Raw genomic sequence first — 27,943 nt, forward strand, 5'->3', positions numbered from 1 at the left:
AGGTGCCCAGAGTCAACACCAAACACGGTGAGGCTGCATTTCACTTTTATGCTGTTAAAATCTGGCACAGTCTTCCAGAAGTTGTGCCACAAGCCTCAACTTTTGGCAATGTTCAAATCCTGGCTGAAAAGAAAACTGTGCATATGATTTTAATGATCTTTGCCTTGTTTTCTGTAAAGCACTTTGAAATGTATATGATTTATAAATAAACCTGCCTTGGCTTATTCAGCTGTATGTATCACCGTATTTTTGTTAAGTAGAATACATCATTATTGATTAATTGTCTGAATGATGTCCAAATCTACTTAGAGAATTTTGAATTCGCAAGAACTTGGTGACCCCGACGTGATGCGATGGAAGACACAAGAACCGCTGACCTCTGCCCTCATTGACAAACTCTCGAAGAGCCAAACTCAAGAGGTAAGAAGAACAACTCAATCGAAGATGATAAGAAGAGCAAAATAACCTACAGTACATAACCTACTCCCGTCACGTTACGCGTCACGGTATCAAAGCACAAGAGGAGGACGTATGATGTTCATTTCAAGGATATGCTAATCAGTGAAGCAGCGTCAATCAAATGTCCAGCTGCTAGGAAATATGATTCATAAAATATGTGAAGGCAAATACGATTTGACAAAAAAAATATTCATTTTGTCTTGACATTTATATACTTTTCGAAAATCGGGTCTTAAAAAAGCGGGATCATCTTTTATTTGGGTCAGTGCTGTAATTGGTTGAATTTATTTTGAACATGCATGCAAGGTTACGTCAGAGTACAGTCATCCCTTGTCACTTTGCGGTTCGGATTTTGCAGCTTCACTATATCAGTTTTTCAAAAATATCCTGATAAATCATGCTGCTTCGTGGTAGAAGATGGCCTGCTATTAGTCAAAACATATGCATATTTAAGCAAACGTTACATATTTTTCTTACTTTGCATTTTCAAGCATAAAAATGGCCAAATAGAGTAAAATACAAATATAAGGCATTTAAAAGACGCATTCATAGACGCTGACGTAATATTCTACACTCGTCACTAGGCTTGATCCCCGGAACAACAGCTTTTATTGCAGGTTTGAATTAGGCACAATAATTGCTAAAAAAAAAAAAAACACAGGCTACTGTTGCGGTTGTAACCCACGACAAGCTGAAACTCAACTCTGAACCCCCAACGTCACTTCCTGTCCACCACTCACTGTGCTTCCACCTAGGGAACACGTTATGTACATACAGAGCAACGCATGAGCTTGAGTCTTATTTATGTCTAAGATGTCTTATTGTATGTTATTCATTCATTCATTTTCTATGCTGCTTGTCCTCATTAGTGGGTATGCTAGGGCCAATCTCAGCTAACTTCAGTCAAGCGAGAGGCAGGGTACACCCTGGACTGCTCGCCAGCCAATCGCAGGGCACATATACAGTAGACAAACAACCATTCACACTCTCATTCATGGACAATTTAGAGTCTTCGATTAACCTAACCTAACCAATATTTTTGGAATATAAGAAGAAGTCGGAGAAAACCCACAAGTAGAACATGCGAACTCCACACAGAGATGCCCAACGGAGATTCCAACCTAGATCTTCTGACTGTGTGGTCAACATGCTAACCACTAGGCCACGGTGCAGCCCATCTTATGTTACTATGTCTGCTATATTGGCTAATATGAGTGTAAGGGTGACTATAAGGGTGTTAGTTAATGTCTAGAGGGCTTTGATAATTTTAAAAACTGTATTTAGAAGGTCGTAACCAGGTTCTCTATGCTCTGAAAATATTCCATTTCTAAATAGGCAATCCTACTTCGTGGAACTTCACTTATCACGGTCGGTTGTGGAAACAGTTAATCACAATAAACAAGGGATTACTGTACATCTCATGTAATTAAGTCAGGTGATGCACAGTACAGTATTGCCTGCTAATACTGTATTTCCTTGGTGACCTAAGGCAAAACAGCTCTTATTATTCAATTATTATTCTATTATTATACATACTCCTAACAAGCTTAACGTTTACAATAAAAACATGTAAATGTACTGTTTCATGTTTTTATTCATTGTTGCATACTTTTGGATTGTCACTGCTTGATGTTGCTTGAAGTTGTTTACATGCCATAGTTAAAAAAAGATATACAGTATGTAGGCACAAAGGAGGAATATGGCCACTTAGCATTTGAAATCTACATGATAAGGATTGGATGCATAGAACTATACCCATATAGAACACAACCCAAATGACCACAGAAGAAAAAGAGTAGATGCATAAAAATACAAATCCAAGAATATCAAATATGTTCTTTTTGCAGCTCAAAAGAGAAGCAAACAAGCTGTGACAAAAAAACAAAACCAAAAAAACCCAACTTTGAATACCTTAATACGTGAACATCGGCACTTGAAACAGAACTTGTTTGACACATGGCAACATACACAACTTCGCCAAAATAAAATAAAAAAAGGCTGACAGCAATTTTAACACCTATAGACAGGTTTCAACATTAAAGGTATCAACCTGTTGATCCAGAAATCATAGCTAGCTATACGTGTAATAAAAATATGTTCACCTTTATATCTCCCCTTAAAAATGTTTTCCACTTTTATCCACTACAGCCTGACATGTGGGACTGTACAGTTTTTTTCATTTTGACAGAGTGTATTAACACATTGGCCCCAAAATCACACAAAAAGCTAAAAGTCGGAAAAATCTTGTTTCTTTTAGTGTAAAAAGATGCAACGTGTAATGAACCCTTCTTACGACTTAGAATGCAAAATTAAGCGTTTACATCATGTATTTATTTGGTAATTAAATGCAAGTCGGCAACAAAAGGTGAAGCATCCGCCGAGCAGGCGAGTAGGCGTGAGCTCCACCTATGTAACGCCGTGCAACGCACGTCTGAAAGCTTTAAAAATCCCTCCACAATGCAACCCAGCCCATGACCAACAGAGCCAAGAAGGCAGAGCTTGGGCACACCTTCGCCTTCCTGGCACAACATGCATGAGTGTCCAAATTGTGATGAATTGCAGAAAAAAAAAATAGAGCAAAAAGGCATAATGTAACTAGAAAAAGCAAAAATTTTGATACTTATGTCTAAAAAAAAAAAAAAAAAACCCACAAAGATTTGTCTTGTATTGTTTTATATGTTATGGTTTTTTTTTTGCATGAATTGTTTTTTTTGTTTTGTAGCTATCAAAGGACAGCTGGACAGCTCTGACATAAAGAGACAAAGACAAGTAGACAAGGGAAAAAACAGTGATCTATATTATTATTATTATTATTATTATTATTATCATAACAGTGGTTTATTTGGTCTCAAAAAATGTTGACAATAATATCTTTCAGCGTCAGTTTGTGGGACACTAAATATTTCAAAACGCACCTGTATCGTTTTGTGACTCGGGTAAATAAAAAAGTTTGCATATTTTTTCCATCGTACTTGTGTTAATTTGTCACCAACAGATGACACGTCAATCCTTGGAATAATATTAACACGATTAATTACTTTTCTTAAATCCAGCATGTTGCCTGCAGCTGTGAGTTGGCCCATCACCAGGTTACCTCAAATCCAGCCCACTCAGCACATTTTGTAACCCGGCACCTTTACACTCATATGCTGATTAAACTGGGATTTTAACATTGACGAAACGTTTGTGTTTTAAGTGGTGAAATTGTTCATTGAGGTCCCCCCACCCCCCCAACGCTTAAAGTAAGTGCATGTTTGAGGTGTGTGAAAAATTCCTCAGCGGATGGGCTGTAGTTGTTGTAGTAACCACCCCTATTTAAGTTTTGGTGGTGGTCTGTTTTGTTTTTGGCACTGTGGGAACAGAACAGCGCAGGTTCTTTGGTTTAGCCATCAAGCTGGGCCACAAAAGGCCTGGTGGAGCTTTCATTATTCCTGTGCCACCAGTGTTGGTAGTGCCAAACCAGGGGCGTGTCGGGTCATTTTGGGCCAGCCTGGGTGTTGTTGCCGAGGCAACCACCGAGTCAGAGTGCTGCTAATCCAGTAGGTGAAGGCTACGTGCACACTGTTTTGTACTCAGGTCCCAGTAATATTTGTTGTTAGATAACAACCAAGAGTCTGGTATGTAATTATCTATTGCAATGTTGAGTATTTGTGTTAGACCCACACTCGTTAGCAAACACCTACCTGCCATGTCGTGCCTTTCATCTGAGTCACTTTAAAGAGGATCCACAGAGGTACCAGCAGGACGCAGAAGAGCCCGAGGAACCAGCCCAAAGCATAGGCCCAAGTTGGGTACACGTAGGTTTTGTTGAATTTGAGAGGCTTGTATCTCACCACAGAGAAGATGAAGGTGCCCTGGCAAGGAAAGCAAACAAGGAAAAACCTTCAAACCTTCAACGTCCACACATTTCAATTCACTCCTGCCGTGTTTAGTTGGACATCACTAAGGGTGGAAAATGTGATGGAAAATACAGATATTTGCATTTTTGTACAACAAAAACAATCACAAAACAAGAAAAGAGCTGGAAACTTTCCATGGAAATTGATTTCAGTTCATAGGAATTAACTAGAAATGTGGCTATAACATACACAAACATAAGTGGATGTCCGCACCTTAAGAAAAAAATAAATAAATAAAAAATACACTATGTGATAATACAGTCAAAAACCATTAAAAAAAAAACATGTTTTGAGTGTATTTTCTGGGTTTTCCGAGCATACATAAATGCAGCAAATTGTACTTCCGCATTAAGAGCTACAAAATGAGTGATAGGAATATCCACTTAATTGTTTTTCTTTGCATTTCTGTTTATTTAGACCACACACACGCATAATAAAGACGTTGTTGCATTTGGCGGGCGTCTAGTGACAATGAGGAAGTGTCGTTCTGATGACGAAATGACAAGAGACGTATTTGTGAGTTAGAAATACATACTTGGTGTTGGAATTGCACTGTTGTTGATGTGTTCAGGTCAGAATAAAGTTATAGAAGAGCATCAGACTCTGTGACTCTGTGGGAACGCTACACTGTGCCTGCGTCTGCCGTCACAACAGGGAGGGCTTGCCATGATGTGTATGCGTTAATTACGATAAAAAATGTTATGTAATTGATTCAATAAATTAGTTACTGCTGTTAACGTGCTATTTTTGACAATCCTAGCTTATGTCTTTATGCTTCACTGATAATGTTTGTCAACTGTTGCAATTTTGCAGTTGGTCCTCCTGCGGTCCTGGAACGCACCATCGTCGCTGTGAGACACAAAAATGATACGTATACACTACCAGTCAAATGTTTGGACACACTTCCTCATGCCACTGAATGAGAAGGTGTGTGCAAACTTTCACTGGTTTGTGTTTATAAATTTCTACACCGTGACTCCGATCCCATCTGTTTACAGATGCTCTTCCATTGGTATTCATTAGTGGTGAGTATTTTATACTTTAAATGTGTTTGATAAATGTGTGAGGCGTATTTCGGGCTTTAACCTGGATTGGGTTGCGAGTGAACAACGGTAATTGAAAAGAGAAGGGGAGGGTTCCGGAGCTGAACCTGGTTTAATAATTATAACAGTCACTCTTCTTGTCAATGTTGATCTGAAATCAGAGGACAATGTTGGTTTGGAGGGGTAGGGGGAGCAGTGTGTCATAAAACAGACATCTCAATTACCAGCGGATTGTCATCATTCCCTAGTGGTCCCGGAGTGTAACCCCTGCGAAAAGCAGGGGTCGACTGTAAATCCTCTCAAGGGACAGTAACATAGAACATTAGCTTGGATATTTTACTACTTACTACTTTAGAGTAGTCAATGTACAGCTCGTATATTATTACGGTAAGTATCGCTTTACTATCTGCTTAAAAATAAGTCATTGTTTTTGTTGTTTAGTCATTGTTTTGTTAAAAATAAGTCATTGTTCTGAACTGCTGTTTGATTGTTTTTGCAGTTTTTAACTGTAATGTCCGAGATTAAATATGTTAATATATGATCATATGTTAATCTGAGATATTTCCTCCCCAACAACATTTACAGCATTTTCCTTTAGAGATAGACAATGAAAATGTAAAAAACCATTTCATTTTTCCACGGTATTTCCTACAGAAAGTTTCCAACTTTTGCTGCATTTCTGCAATCATAGAACCTCAGTGAACTGCAGTTTTTGTTTTGTTCTAAATTCGACATGTGCAGAACACTACAATAATGCTGACTGCCGTATGGACGCTAATGAAAATTGCTATAAAAATGCTGACTTTACCTTGTAGATGGGGGGCCAGATTCAAATACTATATACACAAATAATTTACCTACCAACGCCTTGTCCAGTCTGATGGCATAACCACACACCCCAACATTTGCATAACATTTGCTGTAGTCCTTTATAGGGCATGGGACCATCTTAAACATAACACGCCTCACTTAGGCAGGAGAACTGTGAGATTTCTCTCAGCCGACCACAATATTTATTTAATATTATACTCATGTTATAATTATAAATAGAAATTATAATGACTGAAATAGCTGATAAAAGTTCTCTGGGGATACAAGTTTGAATTCCCAAATAGGTGTGCCCTATAAAGAGTTAAGCAAAGGCCAAATGGCAAATTATTTTCCAGTTTTCTTTTTTGTGCGATAGGATTTTTTTACCCTCTTTGCAGTAATTACTCATACAGCACAGTAGCAGTTAGAGAATTCTTACCCACTTATAAAAGCAAATATGAAAGCTTCTCAGTAGGAAAGCAGGCTCGTCACTCCCTTCATCCTAACCCACCTGGCACTGACACCAGCACCTTTCTCAAATTCCTCACGTCACAATGTTTAAATCCTTAATTTCTTCCCATCCACCTCCGCCTTGTTCCTCTTCTCATGTCATTTCAAGCATGTCATTTCAAGCTCGAGGGAAGAACAACAACAAGATGAAGCTTGGTGAGAAAAAAAATATCCAAACACACATTATGAATTGGATTGTGTGAGCATAAAAACATGCATTTGCAGTTTTTTGGCCACAGAAAAGACATACTCCACGCGGTCACACTCACCAAACAAACCGCGGGCGTAATGTAAAGCCAGCAAATCTTCATTAACGGCCACGGACGATATCCTATCATGTCTTCAATGTTGTCATACAGACGATCTGCACCTGTTCATCACACACATCAAGATTTCAACATGAAAATTGGTGTTCAAAACGAACGTGTGAGGTGTTACACAGACAGTCCCATTATAATGTGTTCATGAGGGAGGGCGAATAAAATAAATGTTCAATCAAGTGGTGAATGCTTGCACATGCTTGGGAGAATGCTTGCATGGATTATACACTACAATCTACAACCACCATAGCAAACATGAATACAATCAAAAGTGAGCGCTATTACCTTTGAAAAGGCTACAGGTCTTATAATGGATGTCATTAGTGACTGCAGGTGTACCAAATAAAGTGCCTGCTGAGTGCCTATGCATTGTTTTGCAGCATGTGTGAAACCCAACAAAATATATTTCTCACCCAAAGCCTTAAACCACTGTGAGTAAAAAAAAAAAAAAAATCCTGTTAACGAAAGGGTAGCACAAAGCACGCATGGGCATCTAATAAAAAGCGCCAAAGTCCTCCTTGGAATCTAATGGCCCTCAAACTTGGATAAGCTTAAATGGGAGTGATGGGGAGGAACAAAAGAGGACAAAATATTTGGCAGACAAAGTGCTTAAGAGCCGGGGGAGTGTGACACTCGATAGAAGTGCACGCCAAGTCGTACTGGCCAAGATACATTAAAGGAATGTATGCAACGTAGAGAGTGTATATATGACTTGGCTTGTTTAATAAAAGGTTAGAAATAGTGTAACTTGATCATATACACTATATCTGTGCTAGACAAGATAATGTTTGATATACTTCATTTTCAGCATCTGACTGAATTGCTTTAACTGTAGAATCAATTTGTATAACATTTGAACTCAATCCCCTCTCTCCATTCACTACATAACATGCATTGTCAGTACGTTCCAGCAGGGGGCAGCAGATCTCATTTAAAAAAATAGAGGTACCAGCTTTCTACTAAAGAGGTGAACATTTTCTCTTCACAGTTAAAGACATAATCTTCTAAGTGTGGATGAATATAAAGGTTTCAAAATCCAAACTTTTATTTTCATGATACAAGTGTGACCGCCAGAGCCAATCAGCGCCGTTTACGGGAAGTCAAATCAACAATGAGGGGGCCAAAAGACGTCAAAACGAAATGACTGGGACAGCAGAGGAGGTTAGTACAGATGCTCCAATGGCAGCCGTTTTATCACATCTTGACAGCCAGTTTCGTGAAAACAAGACAAAGGTTTTGGGGACGGAAAGGAAAGGATGATTTTTTGTCTGCTTGCAATGCTAGCAGTAAGCATCTGGTTTAACAGAAGTTCACGCCCACCTGTTGATGATTGGCTCTACCTTGATATGATTGACAGGGCGCTTATGCAATCATGTATTTGTGGGGGGTGGGGGGTGGGGGTTGTACTTTTCCAAGCCAAACAATTCTATTGGCTCTATCATTTGGTATTTACTGTTGGTGCCAAAAGTAACATCTCATACTGGATGATGTGCAGGGCTGCTTGTGTTTGTGTCACCATAACACACGTGTTTCTGCAGTGAGCTAAGGGACACTGTGGAAATTCACCAAATCTACTTCCTTGCCTAGGTCCTAAATAACAGTATGGTTTTGTTTTGGCATCTAATGCTTTCTAATAATTAATGGCATATTATTTAACAGTGTTGCAAACTAACATTGGAGGTTATATGCACAATAACACTTGCGAGTATTTAGTGCCATCCAGTACAGTGGTACCTCGGTTAATGCCCGCCCCGGTTAGCACGTTTTTCGGTTAAAATATTTGCTAAAATTTTGCCTTGGCTTGTGTCAGCTGCTTGTTTAGCATCCAACATACCGTCGGGTTTGTTTATGCTTGGATCACATGCCCAAGATGAAATCTAGTGATACTTGCATGTGATCGCGCAATGCATTTTGAGCCACAGGCTCCATTTTTGGACAAAGGCGTTTGTTTATATCAGAGTAGAGAGAGATACACGACCTAACAAAGACATTGACCACACAAAAGAGAAAGGGGATGAACCATACCGAGACAAGGGTGCAAGACCTCCACATTTTACGGCTTAAAGAGAAGACCGTCGTCATTTCAGAGGTATGTCAATGTGACCGCGTGGCTCAGTCATCAGCTGCGGTGCATACACATCGACTCCGGTTCCCGCTGAACAGTCTATCAACCCGGCAGAACATCGAGGGTGACACTCTGTGTTTCTGTTGTCTCATTTTACATCCATAACACAAATTTCAGGTTCCAACAAAAAAACAAAACGTTCAAACTTACTGTAGCATGTTTACGGCATCCGCAGTCAAACATACCACACACCTTACAGTATATGGTATCCTTGTAGGTGCACTTCTCTGACGTCACTGCTGCCAGCGTTACAGCAGAATAATGTTTTTGTCTTATTTTGTTGTTTTTTTTCCCCCAACAAAACTACGTAAAAGTGATGTTAAATGTTCAGTTGGCCATTCATTTGTTGATTTTTGCATCATTTTCCGCATGTAAAACTATAATTGTCTATAAAATGTGTTTTGTGTTAACATTTTTGGGTATCTGGAACGGATTAATTGGATTTAAATTATTTTTTTATGGGAAAATTTGCTTTGGTTAGAGTCCGTTTTGGTTTGAGTTGGACCTTCTGGAATGGATTAATGACGTTAACCAAGGCACCACTGTATTAAAAAAAAAAAAAAAAAGTCTTAATTTGGAATGTAAATAAATGACTCACCATATATCCATCCAATTGCTATGGACTGACACACTGAAAGCAGGAGAAGGTTGTTGCCGCTGCAAACGTAATGGTCAAAAAGCTGAAGGAAATACAAGCCCCCCTGCAGGAAGTGTGGATAGGTCATGACCCAACAGCAAACTGTGCAGAACACATGTTCAAAAATGAATTCTAACAAGGTAAGCAGTAAAAAGCAGCTCTCACCTCAGTGACCAGAAGGAGACCGAGGAAGAAGCAAACGCCGCAAAGGCAAAGCAGCAGCAATTCTCGCCGATAAGCCCTCCGGAAAACAGTCGGGAACATATCTGTCACAGAAGTCATCAGGCACTCCAAGCTCACAAACTACCAGAGGAGACAAATGAGACATGAGATGAAACCCACCCGGGGCACACATTTAATTAATGAATATTTCGTTCAGAGCTGACCTGTGTGTCAGCCCCCAGAAGGATGACCATGATGAAGAAGCAGATGGCCCACAACTGAGGCAGCGGCATCATGGCTACGGCCCGTGGATATGCAATAAATGCCAGGCCAGGCCCTGCATTTAGACACATTATTCCGCTATTATTAGTTATATTAGTTGTGTAATATTAGCTCGGCTACTTACCAGAAGCAGCCACTTCAGATATCGGCAGCCCCTGTTCATAGGACATAAATCCTAAAACCGAGAAGATAGCAAATCCCGCCACAAAGCTTGACCCACCGTTCACCAAACACAGAACAAACGTGTCCCTAAGGAAAGAAGAAAAAAAACAACTTATTTATGATACTTATACAACTCATGCCTTCAGTTAGATAGCACATTCCAATTATTTAGACATTATTCCTTTCATCAGAGGCAATGTGTTGCACCACAGCTCCGCCACCACCAGAGGGCAGTTTCGACTCAAGAACAAAAAAAATAACATTTAAAAACCCCAATCCCTTTTTAATAGAGAACATAATCATTTATATTATGATGATAACTTTTTCATATAATGTACAGTATGAAAGCAAAACATTGATCAAACCAAAGCAGCTTCATACGTTGACCAGCAAATGACTCAACGTTTGTTCACGCAGGAGAGGCAGGATAAACACTTGCAAGAGCATTGCCCCCTGAAAGGTCACATCCGGTCTTTTTATAAACAGCACTAAATGACAGAAGATAGACCTTCACATGCTGGCTAAAGAACAAACTTCCCCAAAACGTGTAACAAAAAACACCCACATACAGTGGTGTGAAAAAGTGTTTGTCCCCTTCCTTATTTCTTCTTTTTTTGCATGTTTGTCACACTTAAGCCACATTGGAGGGTTTTCCAGCATGAAGCGCCTTTTTAAGGTCATGCCACAGCATCGCAATAGGATTCAGGTCAGGACTTTGACGAGGCCACTCCAAAGTCTTCATGTTGTTTTTCTTCAGCCATTCAGAGGTGGACTTGCTGATGTGTTTTGGATCATTGTCCTGCTGCAGAACCCAAGTTGGTTTCAGCTTGAGGTCACCAAGACATGGCTGGACATTCTCCTTCAGGATTTTTTGGCAGACAGCAGAATTCATGGTTCCGTTTATCACAGCAAGTCTTCCAGGTCCTGAAGCATAAAACAGCCCCAGACCATCACACTACCACCACCACATTTTACTGTTGGTATGATGTTCTTTTTCTGAAATGTGGCGTTACTTTTATGCCAGATGTAATGGGACACACACCTTCCAAACAGTTCAACTTTTGTCTCGTCAGACCACAGAGTATTTTCCCAAAGGTCTTGGGGATCATTAAGATGTTTTCTGGCAAAATTGAGACGAGCGTTAATGTTCTTTTTGTTCAGCAATGGTTTTGGTCTTGGAACTCTGCCATGCAGGCCGTCTTTGCCCAGTGTCTTTCTTATGGTGGAGTTATGAACACTGACCTTAACTGAGGCAAAGGAGGCCTGCAGTTCTTTGGATGTTGTTGTGGGGCCTTTTGTGATCGTTTTAATGAGTCGTCACTGCGCTCTTGGGGTAATTTTGGTTGGCCGGCCACTCCTGGGAAGGTTCACCACTGTTCCAAGTTTTTGCCAGTTGTGGATAATGGCTCTCACTGTGGTTTGTGGGAGTCCCAAAGCTTTAGAAATGGCTTTATAACCTTTTCCAGACTGATAAGATCAATTACTTTCATTTTCCCCCTTAATAATAAAAAGTTTCATTCAAAAACTGCATTTTGTATTCAGTTGTGTTGTCATTGACTCTTATTTAAGTTTGTTTATATGATCTGAAACATTTAGGTGTGATCTTCTTCTTCTCCTTTCGGCTTTTCCCTTCAGGGGTCGCCACTGTGAATCAATTGCCTCCATCTAACCCTGTCTTCTGCATCCTCTTCTCTCACACCAACTACCTTCATGTCCTCTTTCACTACATCCATAAACCTCCTCTTTGGTCATCCTCTAGGCCTTCTGCCCGGAATTTCCAAACTCAGCATCCTTCTACCTATATATTCCCTATCTCTCCTCTGGACATGTCCAAACCATCTCAGTCTGGCCTCTCTGACTTTATCTCCAAAACCTCTAACATGTGCTGTCCCTCTGATGTACTCATTCCTGATCCTATCCTTCCTGGTCACTCCCAGAGAAAACCTCAGCATCTTCATTATTATTTACTGAATAGTCTCCTTAATTGGGCCATTTGTGGTACGTCTAAACTGCATGTTGTCAAATATCTGTACTGTACATTCTGTCAATTAAAATGTAAAAGAGAATACTTACTTGTAGCAATTATTATTAAACTCATTGTAACTTCCCAGAGCGGTCAAACTTCCCTGACAAATCCCAAAAGAGAAAAGGACTTGTGCACCTGCGTCCATCCAAACCTGAGTAAACATGGAAGAAACCCTGATGTAAACTCTCCATTGAGCAAACAACTATAAGATAAATATCTGAATTTCAAAGATCAAATACAGGATTTAGCCTTTTGTTTCATAGAAGCAGCTGATTTATCGCCTCTCATCATGGCTGGATTTTTAGGCCTGGCGCTTTATTACTTACTTGAGGGTCCACCAACCTTGTCGGGTCAGGATAGAGGTAGAAAATTAAGCCGTCCTTGGCACCGGGCAAAGTGAGTCCACGAGCCAACAGAACAACTAACATTACATAGGGGAACGTGGCTGTGAAGTAAACTACCTGTCGACAAGAGAAATGAGGGTTAATGCTTGTCCGATACATTTAAATAGCAATTTGATGATAAATAATTCGAAAAAAATCACAGGGATGAAGTGTGCTCGAGACAATAATCTATTTGTTTATACAGATTATTCTAGGGCACGGATCATTGCATCACAGGTAGTGGAAGTCAAAGGTCTACCATTCAACAATTGCAATCGATTGATTTTAGCTCAGATCTTTATGTATTAGTCCTCTGCTCAACATGTTGTTTTTTTTTTAAATGATAATTAGAACATAATCACATGCGCTAACGCTGACATAAATAGGGCAGGGGAGCGTTACCTTTCCAGTGGATCTCACTCCTTTCCAAACACAGAAATAGCACAAGATCCATGCCAACAAGAGACACAAGGCCAGCTCCCACCTCAGGCTTCCAATTTCTTCAATACCGTTGGAAATACCCAGAACTCGTCTCCTTAAAACACAAACATGGTTGTTGCACAAAGAGAATACAATAAGACAAATCAGTGTGGGTTTTTTTTTTTAGTTATTCATATCAACATTCTAGCTTTTTCAAGTTACATGTTTTGCTCTATTTTTCCACTTTTGCTGGGCTTTTGTTGGCCCCTGCGCCACTCTATGGACACCCATGCGGGCTTCACCAGTAAGGCGAGGTGTTGCGAGGCGACGGAGGTGTGTCCAAACTCTGTCTTCTTGGCTCTGTTGATCAAGGGCTGGGTTGCATTGTGGAGGGATTTTTACAGCTTTCAGACGTGCTTTGCCTTGAGGTGGAGCTCACTCCTACGCGCCTGCTCGGCGGATACTTCACCTTTGTTGATGGCTTGTATTTAATTACTGAATGCATGACATGAGAAACACTTAAATGCGCACCCTTACTTGCTAAATATGTCAACCGTGTCACTAAATTGTCAACACGGATCTTTTCTATGTATGAGGTGTGTTATGAAACGGAACAAGTGATCGCCATAAATAATGTTAAACAGTATGTACTCACTGCTCATATGTAAATTAGCCATAAACAAAGCAAATACTAGCTAAATAATTTGAAACGTCACTTCACGAGACGATACATGAGATTGGGTCTACGAGAACAAGACCAGACAATATTTTAACGTTACATTTACGAAAAGTACAAAAGTACAGTTGTTCTGTGGAACAAAAGGCAAGCTGCTGAAACCAATGCACAGAGTGAACTCTCTTCCTGCCTGTTTGGAGGCGTGATATGAGGAAAACAGATCCACATGGCAATGTACTGAGGCCAGCAAGATTAGTAGAGGGGTGTACAGCACAAAAGTGAGTACACCCCTCACATTTCTGCAAATATTTTGTATCTTTTCCTTGGACAAAACTAAAGAAATGACACTATGATACAATGTAAAGTAGTCAGTGTACAGCTTGGACAACAGTGACATCACAGGTTGCCTCCGGAATCCTCCATCATGACATCATGGAGCTGGTGGATGTTAGACAAATTGAATTCCTCCACCTTCCGCTTGATGCCTCACAGATGCTCAATAGGGTTTAGTTCTGGAGACTTCACTCTCAGCTTCTTTAGCAAGACAGTAGTCGTCTTGGAGGTGTTTGGGGTTTTTATCGTGTGTTTGGGGTTTTTATCATGTTGGAATAATCACTTTCCGAGGGGAAGGCATCATCCTCTGCTTCCGTATGTCACAATACAGCTTGGCATTCATGTTTCCCTTAGTGAACTGTAGCTCCCCTGTGCCGGCAGCATTCATGCAGCCCCAAATAATGACACTCCACCACCACACTTCTCTTTGTACTCCTCACCTGGTTGCTGCTTGACACGATCTGAACCAAATAAGGTTATCTTGGTCTCATAAGACAATATCCTTAGTCGGATGTCTTCAGCTAACTGTGTGCGGGTTTTCTTGAGAATCATCTTTAGAAGACTCTTCCTTGTGAGATGACAGACATGCAGACCAATGTGATGCAGAGTGCGGCGTATGGCCTGAGCATTAATCCCTTCATTCTCTGCAGCAATGCGGGCAGCACTCACACGTCTATTTTACAAACACAACCTCTGGATATGATGCAGATTGTCTTACTTGGTGGACCATAGTGTTCTGAGTGGAAGCTGTCCTCAGAGCACATCTGCAGAGAGTTCTTTTCGATGAAGTGCCATGTTGAACTTCCAGTGACCAGTATGAAAGAGTGTGAGAGCGATAAGACCAAATTTAACACACCTGCTCCCCATTCACACCTGAGACGTTATAACACTAATTAGTCAAATGACACTGGGAAGGAAAAATGGCTAACTGGGCTCAATTGGTACAGTTTAACATATGGGTGTACTCACTTGCGTTGCCAGCGGTATAGACATTAATGGTTGTGTGTTGAGTTATTCTGAGGGGACGGTAAATGTAGTTACCAAAAGGTGTACACTGACTACATGGCATCCAAGTGTAGTTTCTTTTGTGATGTCCCATGAAAAAATACAATAAAATATTTGCAGAAATGTGGGGGGTGCATTCACTTTTGCAAGACCCTGTATGTCTCTGTTTACGTAACTTGACATAGATAAGAGTCATGTGCACATTTATTGACAAATACCGAACATGACATGTGGAAAGAGTCAGGCCTTGTCTCAAGATTATACTAGTTATGTACCGGTCAAGTTGGCCTGTGTGTTGCAATGTCCTGCACAAACAGCGCTGCAATACTTTTCCAGACACTGAAATGGTATTTGCATGAGTGTGTGGTGTTTTGGTGTCTAACACTTAGTGCGAAGGTGGGAGTAGAGGTTACATTCAGGGGGGCAGTTTCTTATAAATGAAGCAAGATGTCATTATTTTGCTGCTTCATGTTCATTACTCCGCATTATGGACACAGATCTCTGAATCTGCCCCTGGCACGCTCCACTTGGCCTTGCTCAACGTAAGATTGCCTCCCAGACAGAAAAACATGCAGCGATGTGCCTTTTTCAGTCTGAAAGTGTGCATTTTTCCTGGCAAAAAGTGCATTTTTCCTGGCAAAAGATGTATTTCAAGTAGTCAACAGTTGACTCATTTGAAGGGTATTTCCTAAAGCCCACAGAAATCAGTCAACTACACAAAACTACTAAAAGTATTTGTTAGGAAAGAATTACTCTGACCTACTGCAAACGGCTGTGGATAATAAGATAAACTTACCAATCTTAAATTGAGTATGTTGTGTTCAAGGGTAGTTTAATTACAGAGTCCCCAGCACGTGGTTTCCCGCAAGTGTCAGTTCTTGGCCCGTTATTATTGATTGACTTTTAAAGGGTTTGGGTCATCTTTCACAGAATGTTCTGAACACCTGTTTCAAAGTTTTGTATACAGTAGTTGTCATAGCATCAGTCCAGCCCAACTTCCCACAGTGACAGTAAACTAGTCGAGACTGAATCAACAGTGCCTCTGCTGGTTGCAGCCAAGTAGTGCACTCCAGTTTGCCTCAACTGCAAAAAAAATTCTTAGCTTGGCGACTGATCGGTTAATGGGTTTTTATGCTCCTCTCTATTTTACACACTTTAAATGGGCTTTTCAAATGTTATGGTTTCGTAGCACATGCATAGTCAGTATTGTCACAGGCAGGATTCACATACTAATAAAGGAAAACTGCACTTCTTTGGGAATTCTGCCCATCATCATCCACAATCCTTATGTGTCACATGAACACACGCCACTCTTTTCTGTGTGTTCTAAAGTTATCAAAGAGGCAGCTAATTAATGCACGTAATGGGACACACCTATTCCGCCTCAAAAGCCTGCTATTAAAACACCTCCAAAAACCTCGATGGGGCAGATCATTTGTGCAATAATACATAATGAATAATGATAATACATTCTAATAATAATACAACATAATAGTAATACATCATAATTTAATACTGCAAGTCCAATCCTGTGTATGTTTTTACCACGCCCCTCTGTTGCGTTGAAAAGCCGCATGGCGTGGGGGAGGAATGATCTCCTTAGTCTTACAGTGGAGCGAGGCAGTGATAGTAGTCTGCCACTGAAACTGCTCTTCTGTTGGGAGATGATGCTGTGCATTGGATGATGCTGGTTGTCCATGATGGAAAGGAGCCTCCTCAGTGTCCTTTGCTCTGCCACAAATGTCAGACTGTCCAGCTCAGTACCAATGGCAGAGCCTGCCTTCCTCACCAATTTGTGCAGGCCTGTGGCGTCCTTCTTCCTGAGGCTTCTCCATCAGCACACTACTGCCTACAGAAGTGCACTATCTACCACAGTCTGGTAGAAGATCTGTAGCAGCTTCTTGCATATGTTGAAGGATGGCGGCTCTGTCCTCTTCTGCACGGAGCATCTATTTTGGCAGTCCAGTCCAGTTTGTCATCCAGTGGCACTCCCAGGTATTTGTAAGTGTGAACCACCTCCACACTGTCACCTTTAATGAGAACAGGTCCTGGGTGTGTCCTAAAGTCCACCACCATGTCCCTGGTCTTGGTGGTGTTGAGGCGCAGGTGGTTTGTGTTGCACCAGTTGACAAAGTCCTGGATCTGTTTTCTGTACTCATGCTCCTGTCCATTCCTGATACATCCCACGATGGCCGTGTTGTCCGCGTACTTCTGGATATGGCAAAGCTCCGAGTTGTACTGAAAGTTGGACATGTACAGGGTAAACAGAACAGGAAAGAGCACAGTTCCCTGCGGTGCTCCCGTGCTGTTGGTCACAGTGTCAGACCTACAGTTCCCCAGTCGTACGCACTAAGGGTTGGCCATTAGGGTAATCTGTGATCCATGCCACCAGGTGTGATCCTGCTCCCATCTGTGGAGTTTGTCCCTGAGGAGTTGAGGCTGGATGGTGTTAAAGGCACTGAAGGTCCAAAAATGTAATCCTCACAGCACCACTACCTCTGTCCAGGTGAGCCTGAGATCGGTGGAGCAAGAAGATGATGGCGTCCTCAACTGCTACTTTCTCCCGGTATGCAAACTGCAGAGGGTCGAGTGTGTGGTGGATCTGTGGGCCTCAGGTGATCACGTGATGTGAGGGCTACTGGCCTGAAGTCATTCAGCTCACCAGGATGTGGTCTCTTTGGGACTGGAACAATGCAGGACGTCTTCCACAGCTGTGGAACCCTCCCCAACCCCAAGCTCGGGTTGAAGATGCGCTGTAGAGGGTCTCCCAGCTCCTACGAGCAGGCTTTCAGAAGGCGAGGTGTTACTCCATCCGGATCTGCTGCTTTGCTGGGGCGCAGCCTTCTTAGCTCCGCACTTACTTGAGCTGCTGTTATTGTGGATTGTTCAAGGGGGTGAGGTTGAGGAAAGGTGTCCCCTTCTGTGCTGGTGACTTGTGTGGGGGCAGCTGTGTGTGGGATGGGCTGGTCAAACCTGTTAAAAAACTGGTTAAACTGGTTTGACCTCACATCCCCCTCAATGTGGGCACCACTCTTTGAGCCCCAGCCCGTGACAGTCTTCATTCCCTGCCACACCTCCTTCATGTTTTTGTTCTGCATCCTTGCTTCTAGTTTCATTCTCTACTGCTCCTTTGCTGCCCTTAGCTGGACTCTTAGTTCCCTCTGTACCTGCTTAAGTGCTTGTGTGTCACCACGTCTTTGACAGGCTTCTTCTTCAGGTTCAGAAGGTCTTTGATGTCACATGTTATCCAGGGCTTGTTGTTAGCAAAGCAGCGTACAGCCCTCACTGGCACAACAGCATCCATGCAGACGTTGATGTCGTCCGTGGTGCAGGTGACCATTTCTTCTGTATTGTCACAATGCACCCCTGGTCAGTATTCTCAAAACAGTGTATCAGAACCTGCTCAGTCTGAGTGAGCGTGTGGTTAGAAAGGAACGCTACACCTAGCGTTAACTCTTCCAAACTCGAAAAAACCAACAACAAAAAACAAAACAACAGCAGTGACAGCAGCTCCAATTTGTAGTGTTACCTTCCGGTAGTGGCCTGATTGTGAGCGAGTGTGTGTTGTGAAGCTAGTTGCTAGCCGGCTAGTAGCTAGTGTGGTGTGGCGAGGTGTCACTACGCCAGTAACGTAGTTCTCGGGTGAAACAATGTTAATAATAATAATGTCACTGCAGTTTGGTCACATTATGTAAATTGTGCGTTGTTTTTTTTCAGAAGGCTTTACAGGCGGACGTGCATTCTTAGCTGCCTCTTTTTTAGTGTTTTTTTATACCTTTCGAACACACAGTAAAGCGAAAGACGATGATGGATGATGGGCAAAATTTAAAAAAGGGCAGTTTTCCTTTAAATCTCAACCAAATTTGCTTTTAAAATTGGTAAGACTGGATCCTGTCTGACCCATAGATCTTCAGCAGATACAGAATACTGCTCCTAGTGTATCATTTCACTAGCTTTGGAAAACAGTTTAGGATTCTTATAATGAGTTCTATCTATGCACTGATGATGACATTTGTCAGAATATTATATTTCCATTATATGATGTGAAGTTGTGATGTCTAATTGATGCTTCATCGTTAACGGAACTTTAAAAATCCGGTCCAATTAATTCCGAATTTGAATGAAACTTGACTGTATCTTTTCCTACATTATAGCCATTCACTTACTGATTTAAAAGTCTGTTCCTACTTTGCATCCTTTGGAAAATGTGAGCACATTTACTTTGCAGGGATTCTGTCAATTGAAGCATAAGCAGCCATCTTACATGCTGTTAAATCTTAATCTTCTAAAATGAAGAAATGCAGAACAAGAGCTTTGACTGGTGTATTAATAGCAGGACTCCTGTGCGTCACTTTTCCAGCTTCTTTCTCCAGTGTTAATTTCATTTTTAAAATGAATTGCAATGCATATTGACCTGCACTGTGTCATGTTTGCTTTTAAGATATATATGACAACTGAGCGTGATGACAAATGACATTCAAATATCAAGTTAAACATACTCCCAGAATTCCGTTGCAGGAGTGGTCGCGTTTGCAGCTGCTGTCCAATTGGATGACACGTTTTTTTTGTCAAATTCGACGCAGTTTTCTAAAGAAACAAAACAGAAAAAAAAAAAACAATCAGATAAATGAGTGATAAGTGAAAACTTGAGAGACAATCGTACTTGATAAAGTGAACATTTTAAGACCAGTTGAAAAAGGTACATTTTGCACTGTTGGATCATAAAAGGAGGTTCCAAGTAGAGCAAAATGCAAAAAGATGTAAGATGGCACTGAGACAAAAAAAATTTTGAGTGAGCAATTTATTGCAAAGCATTAAAGTGAAATAGGCTGTTCTTCAGGCTGATCAAAAGTTTAAGACCACAGCCTTTAGAAGACAAATTTTGCAAAAATGTGGATTCAATGTCATTTTGTGTCAAGTCTCTGGATGAGGTCTCAGATCTCTTGATGGCAAAGGCAAAAAAGCTTTCTCTCTTTGAACGCAGTGGGATTGTTGAACTGCATAAGCGAGACCTCTCGCAGCACCATTGCTGCTAAGGTTGGACGCAGTGAGACAGTCATGTGAAACTTCTTCAAACATTCTGAGGCTCGTTGAACCAAAAAGTCAAGTGGTAGACCCAAAACCACGGCCCTGAGCCGGAGGATCCCATTGGCTGTCCGTCAAGACATGGGACTATTCTTGGCCCAAATGAGAGTAACAATGAAATTGTTACTGGTGCCGGGTGCAGTCCGATAACCATCAGAGAGCATCTGCGAGACAAGGCTTTTATGAAGAAAAAAAAATCTTCAAAAGGCCTTATCTCCTTCAATGCCACAAAACTGCCCGTTCAGAATTTGCACGAGAGCACCCAACATGGGACATTGAAAAGTAGGAGAAAGTTTTATTCTCTGATGAGAAAAAAATGTACCTTGACGGTCCTGATGGCTTCCAGCATTACTGACATGACAAGGAGATCCCACTTAAAATGTTTTCCACACGGCACAGTGGAGAGGACGCCATCATGATCCTTCAATGAATCAATGGAGCTTCAGGTTGTGCAGGGGCGTCAAACGGCAACTGGCTACGTGGAGATGTTGCAGGGGATATCCCTCATGACTGAAGGCCCTCGTCTGTGTGGTAATGACTGGCTTTTTCAACAGGAAAACGCTGCAGTTCACAATGCCCGCCTGACAAAGGACTTCTTCCAGAAGAATAACATCACTCTTTTGGGACCATCATGCGTGTTCCCCTCATCTAAATCCAATGGAGAACATTTGGGGATGGATGGTAAGGGAAATTTACAAAAATGGGTATCAGTTCCAGACAGTGGATTCCCTCCGTGAAGCCATCTTCACCACCTGGCGCAACATTCCCACGAAGGGTTTCAGGTTTTCATTCAGCAACAGTCAGCCTATCTTACTTTAATGCTTGTTTGCAATAAAATGCTTACTCAAAATGTTTTTTGTCTCACTCATTTTTTCTTTTTGCATTTTGAAGCTCTACTGAGAACCTCCTTAAAACCCAACAGTGCAAAATGTAAATTCTTGCAAATAAATTAAAAATTCTCAAAATTTTTATCAGGAGTGTATACACTCAAAGTTCTATAATGTAATCATTAGACAAATTGATCGAGTTTTTCCAACCAATCTTGCTCGAATTTCACACACGTGCTTGTCAGCAAAGTCAACAGGGGTGCCTGTTTTGACAAATTTTCACCCTTTTGTGTGCAGCGGTTCAGGAGTAGTCGAGTAACCTAAACAGATAGACATGTGTACTTTACCTGTGTTCCAGGGGTTCCTGCAGCTGGCCCACGGAACCTCGGCACTGAATGACGAGAAGAGATAGAAAAAGGCCCAGGCCTGGATGACGATGTATGACACGGCGGCGTAGGCAATCACCACCTGGGTTGCATAGCCAATCCCTGAGGAGACAAGGTGGGTCAGTTTACGGCTGACGCAAGCCACGTGCTAACTGCATTGCGTGGTTCTGCTTTGTCTCTCGCCGTGCCATCTGGCGCACACCTGCCCACGTTAAGTGATGACCACAAGGTTGAAGTTCAGATCTTGCTGACATACAAGAAGGAAAGAAACCACATAAATGCGCCTGAAAACTGCGTCATTGAGGCATCAGGTTTCACTCGGCCTTCACTCACTTGGATGGCCTTGTTTTGTAGCTGGTGATGTCTAGTTTGTCAACAATAATGAACGTTTTCAATCTGGTACGTCCTGTCTGATATTCCCTTTAGTACATTGCTGTGAAAACCTCACGACTGATAGCGAGGTGACATGTTTTGTGTAATTCACACAGCGTTGTTTTGGACGCCATCCTGCTGCCGTAAATAACCTCCTCGAATCACATGTCACATGTCGTGTAACAAGTGCACTATTTATGAGCGTCACCAATTGCTAAAAACAGGCCCCAGCCATTTTAGTTATTTCTAAAATCTTGTACCATATTAATAGGCCCATTAAAAACATTTATGTGTTCAGTAGGAAGGAATGGACTTGGGCCGAGCGCCACACATGGGAAAAGTCAAAAGGAGTGTTGACAGACTTGCACGTTGTCGGCTTGTTAAGAATAGAAAAAAAAAACAGTAACGCACCACCACCAAGACCGACAGGCCACCCTTTGTCCGCTATTGTTTGCCAATTCACAGCCACATAAATGCACAACAATGGAAATGTGCTTGAACTCTTCATATAAAGCCATGGCAACAATAAAAGCCTTCCTCCACTTCAACTTTAAATGCTCCCTTGAAATTACACTCTCGGGATCAGTAAAGTTTTATGATGTATCGCAAACTTTCATTGAGACTTCAAAAATGGTTCGATTTTTATGTCAAATTCAATGCAACATTCTAAGAAAATCAGATAAATGTAGAATCATACATTTCAAACAGAACCCCACCACAAAAGCACTTATTGATTAAAAATAGATTTTTAAAAATCCAAAATGTTATGAACACATACTGTATGTCAAATTCATCACAATGTTCTCAGCAAACTGTAGGTTAAATTGATCGCATAGATCAAAAATTACATCAAAATATGCATTTTTAAAAAATATAATTGAGGTATACAGTATGTTCATTTCACAGTTATAAATGAAATATTTCATTTTGTGGTCTTATTTAGTGCAATTTGGATTTTTAATTTTAATTGATGCATTATTTGTATGCATACAGGCTCCAGCATACTTGTCACGTGTTGGCATGGTGGTGTTGTGGCGGCGACCCCAGTATGCAGAGAGCAGGACCCAAGTGCAGGTAAAATGTTTATTTTTAAATAATAGCCACCATGCAACGGAAGGAATCCAGGAATGACAGGCTTGCGGTAGCGTGTGGCACTAAACCATACAATGCAACGACAACAGAAGCAGCACGCACCTGAACTAAATAGAAAGACAACTCAAATTTGCAACAGGTGTGAGTGAAACAGAAACAGAGCAGGCAAAACTGGAAATACTACAAATAAAGGCATAAAACAAGAACTCAGGCATAAAAAAGTGAAAATAAACCAAACTGTCATGCGGGCTAACTCACCTAGCGTGACACTACCGGCGCGACTCTCGTGATGATAAGTGGCATAGAAAGTCAATGGATGGATGGATTTTGTGTACATGCAATTAGACTGATCGTTTATGAATCTCCAAAAGAAAATCATGTTTCTCCTCATTTCTTTGATAAAATGCCGTAATAAATTCCTCGAAAATGCACTTTGGACATGTAATTATGTGTATTAATGTTTCAAAAGGTGACAAGCAATTTTTAAAAAACAAATACATTTGCTTGGTTTGACTGAAATAAATATATAAATAATAATAATAATAATACATTTATAAAACCAAAAAATGATTTAAATAAAAGTAGATTGTGATTATTATGACCATTTGAATATGTGGGTCCCAGGTTGAGACCATTTGATTGAAAATTTTCTATATATATCATTTTAAGTTATTTCATTATTCATCATTATTGTGCTAAGAAACACAAAAAACATTCAGAAAAAGGACAAACAAAAAAGTAAAATTTTTTTTGTTTTTTACAAAAATCTAAATATTGTCAAAATAATTTAACAATAAAGTAGTAATAAATCATGTAATTTGTTAATTAATTTGCAAATCCTTTATTATTATTTTTTTCAAAATCCAAACCGACAAAAATCGGATAAATTGAGGCTCATTTCCAGTCAATCGACCGATCACCTGTGGATTAAAATGTGTATTCAATTAATAATCTAAAAAAAACTAAAACATCAAAAAATAAATAAAAATACTTACAAGGTCTGCAAAAAAAAGTCCAATTAGCACCAGCTGTAGATTACATCATGCTTGGGAAGCATGACGCAAATTTTACTATATCAGCTGGAGCCAAAGTCAGCTTACGATGGGGAAATAATCAAAAAATGAAGAAGACGACAAAGATGACTCTTTGTTTAAATGAATGCAAAATTCACCATGGAAATAATTACAATATTACAATTTATTTCAAGCTTTGGAATCTACTCCCGAATGAATTAAGATATATTTTTGACCCATGTTGGACTCATCCACAGAGTTTGCTAGATTTTTTCTGTTTTTTCACACACACGGGCACACAACCAACCAACAGTTGCATCCCCAGCACTGGTAATAATCCCTTAGAGAGAAGGCTTGAAGCAACTGAACATCTTTCTAATGGGGAGTTCTTTCCCCTCTGTGGACTGAACCTTCCACTTCGCCTCACTGCACCCCAGCAGAGTTAGCATTAGCGGTGCATCAGGCTTACATACAGCATTATGCATTATATTTTCTTCTTCAGGCCCCAAACGGCTTGTTTCTAATACTTACAGCCATCATGACAGCCTCCACTACAGTATTTTTAGAGTCTATAACGACACACTTCTCCACTGCGCTTGGCTTGGCACGGCTCACCTTGCGATTGGTGCGTTTCCATTGGCAAAACCAGGTACTATGAGGTACTATTTAACATCTTCCAGAATTGCAGTCGGGACATAAGCCAACACTGGTTGAGCAGATTAGTCATCACTGTGATTTTTAACTTTAGGGGATAGGCAGAAAGCAATGACAAAACAGCTCATCCTGTGGAATGAGACAGTCTTTGGGGGAGAGATGTCAGGACATTGTTGTAATCAGACGATAGGTAGTGGGAGCAAACCTCCTCCTCTGTTTAGAGAGGGCAATCCTACTTTGACATAGATGGCTTCTTTCACAAGTCTTTAAAAAAAGCGATCCTCCGTATCCACAAGTTGGGCATCACGGCCCTCAAAGGAGTATCCCTTCTTTTTGAGATGTTTCCAAACTTAACATTGATTTGTTCACCTTTTTAACACCCTCAGACAAAAGCTGGTTTACCCCAAAAACAAAATCCCGGGAAGCAGACTCAGCAATGTTGTTTCAGTGTAGTGAGGAGTGCCATGACCCCTACATTGGCGAGACCAAGCAGCCCTTATACAAACGCATGGCACAACGTGGGAAAGCAGTTTGTTCTGGCCCAGAGTCATCGTTTTTCATTTGCATGACAAAAAGGAGGGACATTCCTTTGAGGACAACAAGGTCCCAATTCTGGATAGGGAGGACCGTTGGTTTGAAAGCAATTACAACAAGGGTGCCCAAAGCGTTGATCGTGAGATACCGGCCATTGCAAAGGTAGTGTGGGTCCATGGCATAAACGTCACTTTGTAGATGTCATAGACATCAGTCAACTGACATTAAGCTCCCCTCCTGATTCACTGTTGTTCCCCCGTGGCAAAGATGAAGTAATCAACAGACGTCTCACACGTCTACACACGGAGGTGCAAATTTCATCTTTATTATTCTAATTGTGGACCCAGTCCAGTTGCCTCGGTTCAACGGGGAGTTGAACTTGGGAGTAGCGCTGTACTTAACACACCAGTTCAAAACTAGAAAAATGAAGCGTGGCTATCCTTGAGTTTTATTGAGAAGACAGCCCTTCAAAAGATAACTGCAAGGTTCTTGACAGTGGCGCCAAGGCAGTGTCATGTCGAATGACTGTGACACGAGATAGCGGATTGTTTGGCGCAAAGTACTACAACATTTTTTTTATTATTACAAAATTACGGGTGTGGTCAGTTGAGATTCTCTAGTAAGTATTTTTGTGTCATCATCTACTTAGCAAAAACGTTGACAGCACTGTTTAAAGGTCCCATCCAACCATCTTGTACCGTTTATCTGAGGTCGGGTCGCAGGGGTAGCAGCCTAAGCAGGGAAGCCCAGACTTTCCTCTCTCCGGCCACTTTGTCCAGGCCAGTTGAGAGACATAGTCTCTCCATTGTGTCCTGGGCCTTCCCCAAAGCCTCCTACCGGTTGGACGTGCCCTGAACACCTCCCCGGGGAGGCGTCCGGGAGGCATCCTGACCAGATGCCCAAGCCACCTCATTTGGCTCCTCTCCATGCGGAGGAGCAGCGGTTCTACTCCGAGGTCGTCCGGGATGACAGTGCTTCTCACCTTATCTCTAAGGGAGAGCCCAGACACTCTATGGCGAAAACTCATTTCGGCTGCTTGTACCCGCCATCTTGTCCTTTATACAAGAGTATTTTTCAACAATTACGGAAAATTATTAACTCTAACTGTTTCGGTCAGAGTCAGTCCTTCTGGAACAAATTAATGACACTAACCAAGGTTCTGCTTTACACTGTAACTTTGCAATTGTCCAACAGAATAACTGCCATATATTGTACATACAGTATCAGGCTCCTTTGTTGTGGAACCATCTCCCCCACAATCCGGGGGACAGACACCCTCTCCCTATTTAAAAGTCAACTCAAAACTTACCTCTTTGCTAGTTAGAACAGACCCTGATGCGCTGATATGTATCAGAGACGCTCCTCTATGTTCCTTGGACTAAGACTAAAATTGACAAAATGACACGTCTCGTATTGAGCTTGCCACAGGCTATGCCAATTGATGCCAGCGTGTTTGATCACTCCCTTACCAAACCCATCTCCGTTCATCTATTCTTGCATCTTTGTTTACACGCTTTTGCCTACCTGTCACTGTCTGTACTTTGCATTGGCGGCAGCTAGCTAGCTAACTAGTGTTAGGGTTATCCTGATAGGACGCGCACCAGTAGAGAGACAGGAATCACAGAACACAATTGGAGTCAGAAAATTGCTTTTTGCAAAACGGGGAAGAAGCATGTCCTTAGCAGCCCAAAGCCTTCCAAAAACACCGGAGTCTCCCAAAGAGCCGCCCACGCTCTCTGCCTTTTTTATTCAGAAATAAGTTTTGTTTACAGATAAGTTTCAGTTTCACATTCCAGCAAACCATATAAGGATATAGTACTTTTGTGTGCTCAGTACTTTTCCACTTGCTTTCATATGCACTAGTGGTTATTATGTGATTGCTATTTACATTTAGTGTCAACTATACTATGAATAAAAGTGAGCTTAAAAGAGACATATACAATATCAACAAAGTGGAATAGCAAAAATGTGTTTTCATGTGATAACTTATGTACATTTTTCCATCACTAGCTTGCGTTATCCACCTAGCTTCTGGTCCTTAGACTCCAAATGTGACTTTTTACCAAAGTGACATTTTGTTTTTAAAACAAACAAGCACGTGGTTAGTTCAGAGCTCCTTTTTGTCTCACGGAGAGTGGATATCACGTTCATGGGGTATGTACTAACTTTTTCAAGTGTCACTGAACAATTTTGCTGTCTTGTTGTCATGATGCTAATGATGTCTTGTCCTCCAAATACTATTTGTGTGTGGTTGTTTAAAGAACACAAAGTATTATGATGGTGATACTATCACAGGGGTCTCCTAGCTTGCCAGGTGACTGTGTAGCTCACAAAGGGTCAAAGAATTTGCTTCAAACTCTTAGAATAACTGTTGAATTCAGACTTTATGCCTTTATACACTGAATTTTTTTTTTGTTTAAAGTTGAGCAGCACAGATTTCTATTTAATAAAGATATTATTTGGATTATTTTCTTCTGTTAACTTTGTTATCTTTCCCAAACATTCACTTTACTCCATAGCATGCATCAAATTGAATTCAGGTTTGTGTCAAATAATACAAAAATTGATTCACAAAAATAAAGGCAAAAAAAAAAAAAATGACAATCCGCCCAAACGTTTATTTTTTAATATTGACCTATTTGCCAGGGGCTCGTGGAATTGTCTAACGGTGCCTCTGACCAATAGCAAATAAATCAATTGAAAAATGTACAGTTAATCCACGTGATTG

General features: G+C 41.0%; 1 protein-coding gene across 1 annotated transcript in view; it reads right to left on the bottom strand.

The window, feature by feature from the left end:
* The window catches only part of LOC129186104 (sodium- and chloride-dependent GABA transporter 2-like), a 48,520-nt gene that overhangs the window by 17,096 nt on the left and 3,481 nt on the right, over positions 1–27,943 (bottom strand). The window contains exons 4-14 of the mRNA XM_054783986.1: positions 21,512–21,652; positions 19,752–19,839; positions 13,221–13,353; positions 12,762–12,896; positions 12,483–12,586; positions 10,372–10,496; positions 10,190–10,302; positions 9,969–10,106; positions 9,765–9,867; positions 6,991–7,091; positions 4,143–4,313 (exon numbers count right to left, since the gene is read on the bottom strand). Coding sequence (XP_054639961.1) covers positions 4,143–4,313; positions 6,991–7,091; positions 9,765–9,867; positions 9,969–10,106; positions 10,190–10,302; positions 10,372–10,496; positions 12,483–12,586; positions 12,762–12,896; positions 13,221–13,353; positions 19,752–19,839; positions 21,512–21,652 — 1,352 coding nt within the window. The remainder of the gene's footprint in view (positions 1–4,142; positions 4,314–6,990; positions 7,092–9,764; positions 9,868–9,968; positions 10,107–10,189; positions 10,303–10,371; positions 10,497–12,482; positions 12,587–12,761; positions 12,897–13,220; positions 13,354–19,751; positions 19,840–21,511; positions 21,653–27,943) is intronic.

Source organism: Dunckerocampus dactyliophorus, chromosome 8 (assembly GCF_027744805.1).
Source record: "Dunckerocampus dactyliophorus isolate RoL2022-P2 chromosome 8, RoL_Ddac_1.1, whole genome shotgun sequence".
Lineage (NCBI taxonomy): Eukaryota > Metazoa > Chordata > Actinopteri > Syngnathiformes > Syngnathidae > Dunckerocampus > Dunckerocampus dactyliophorus.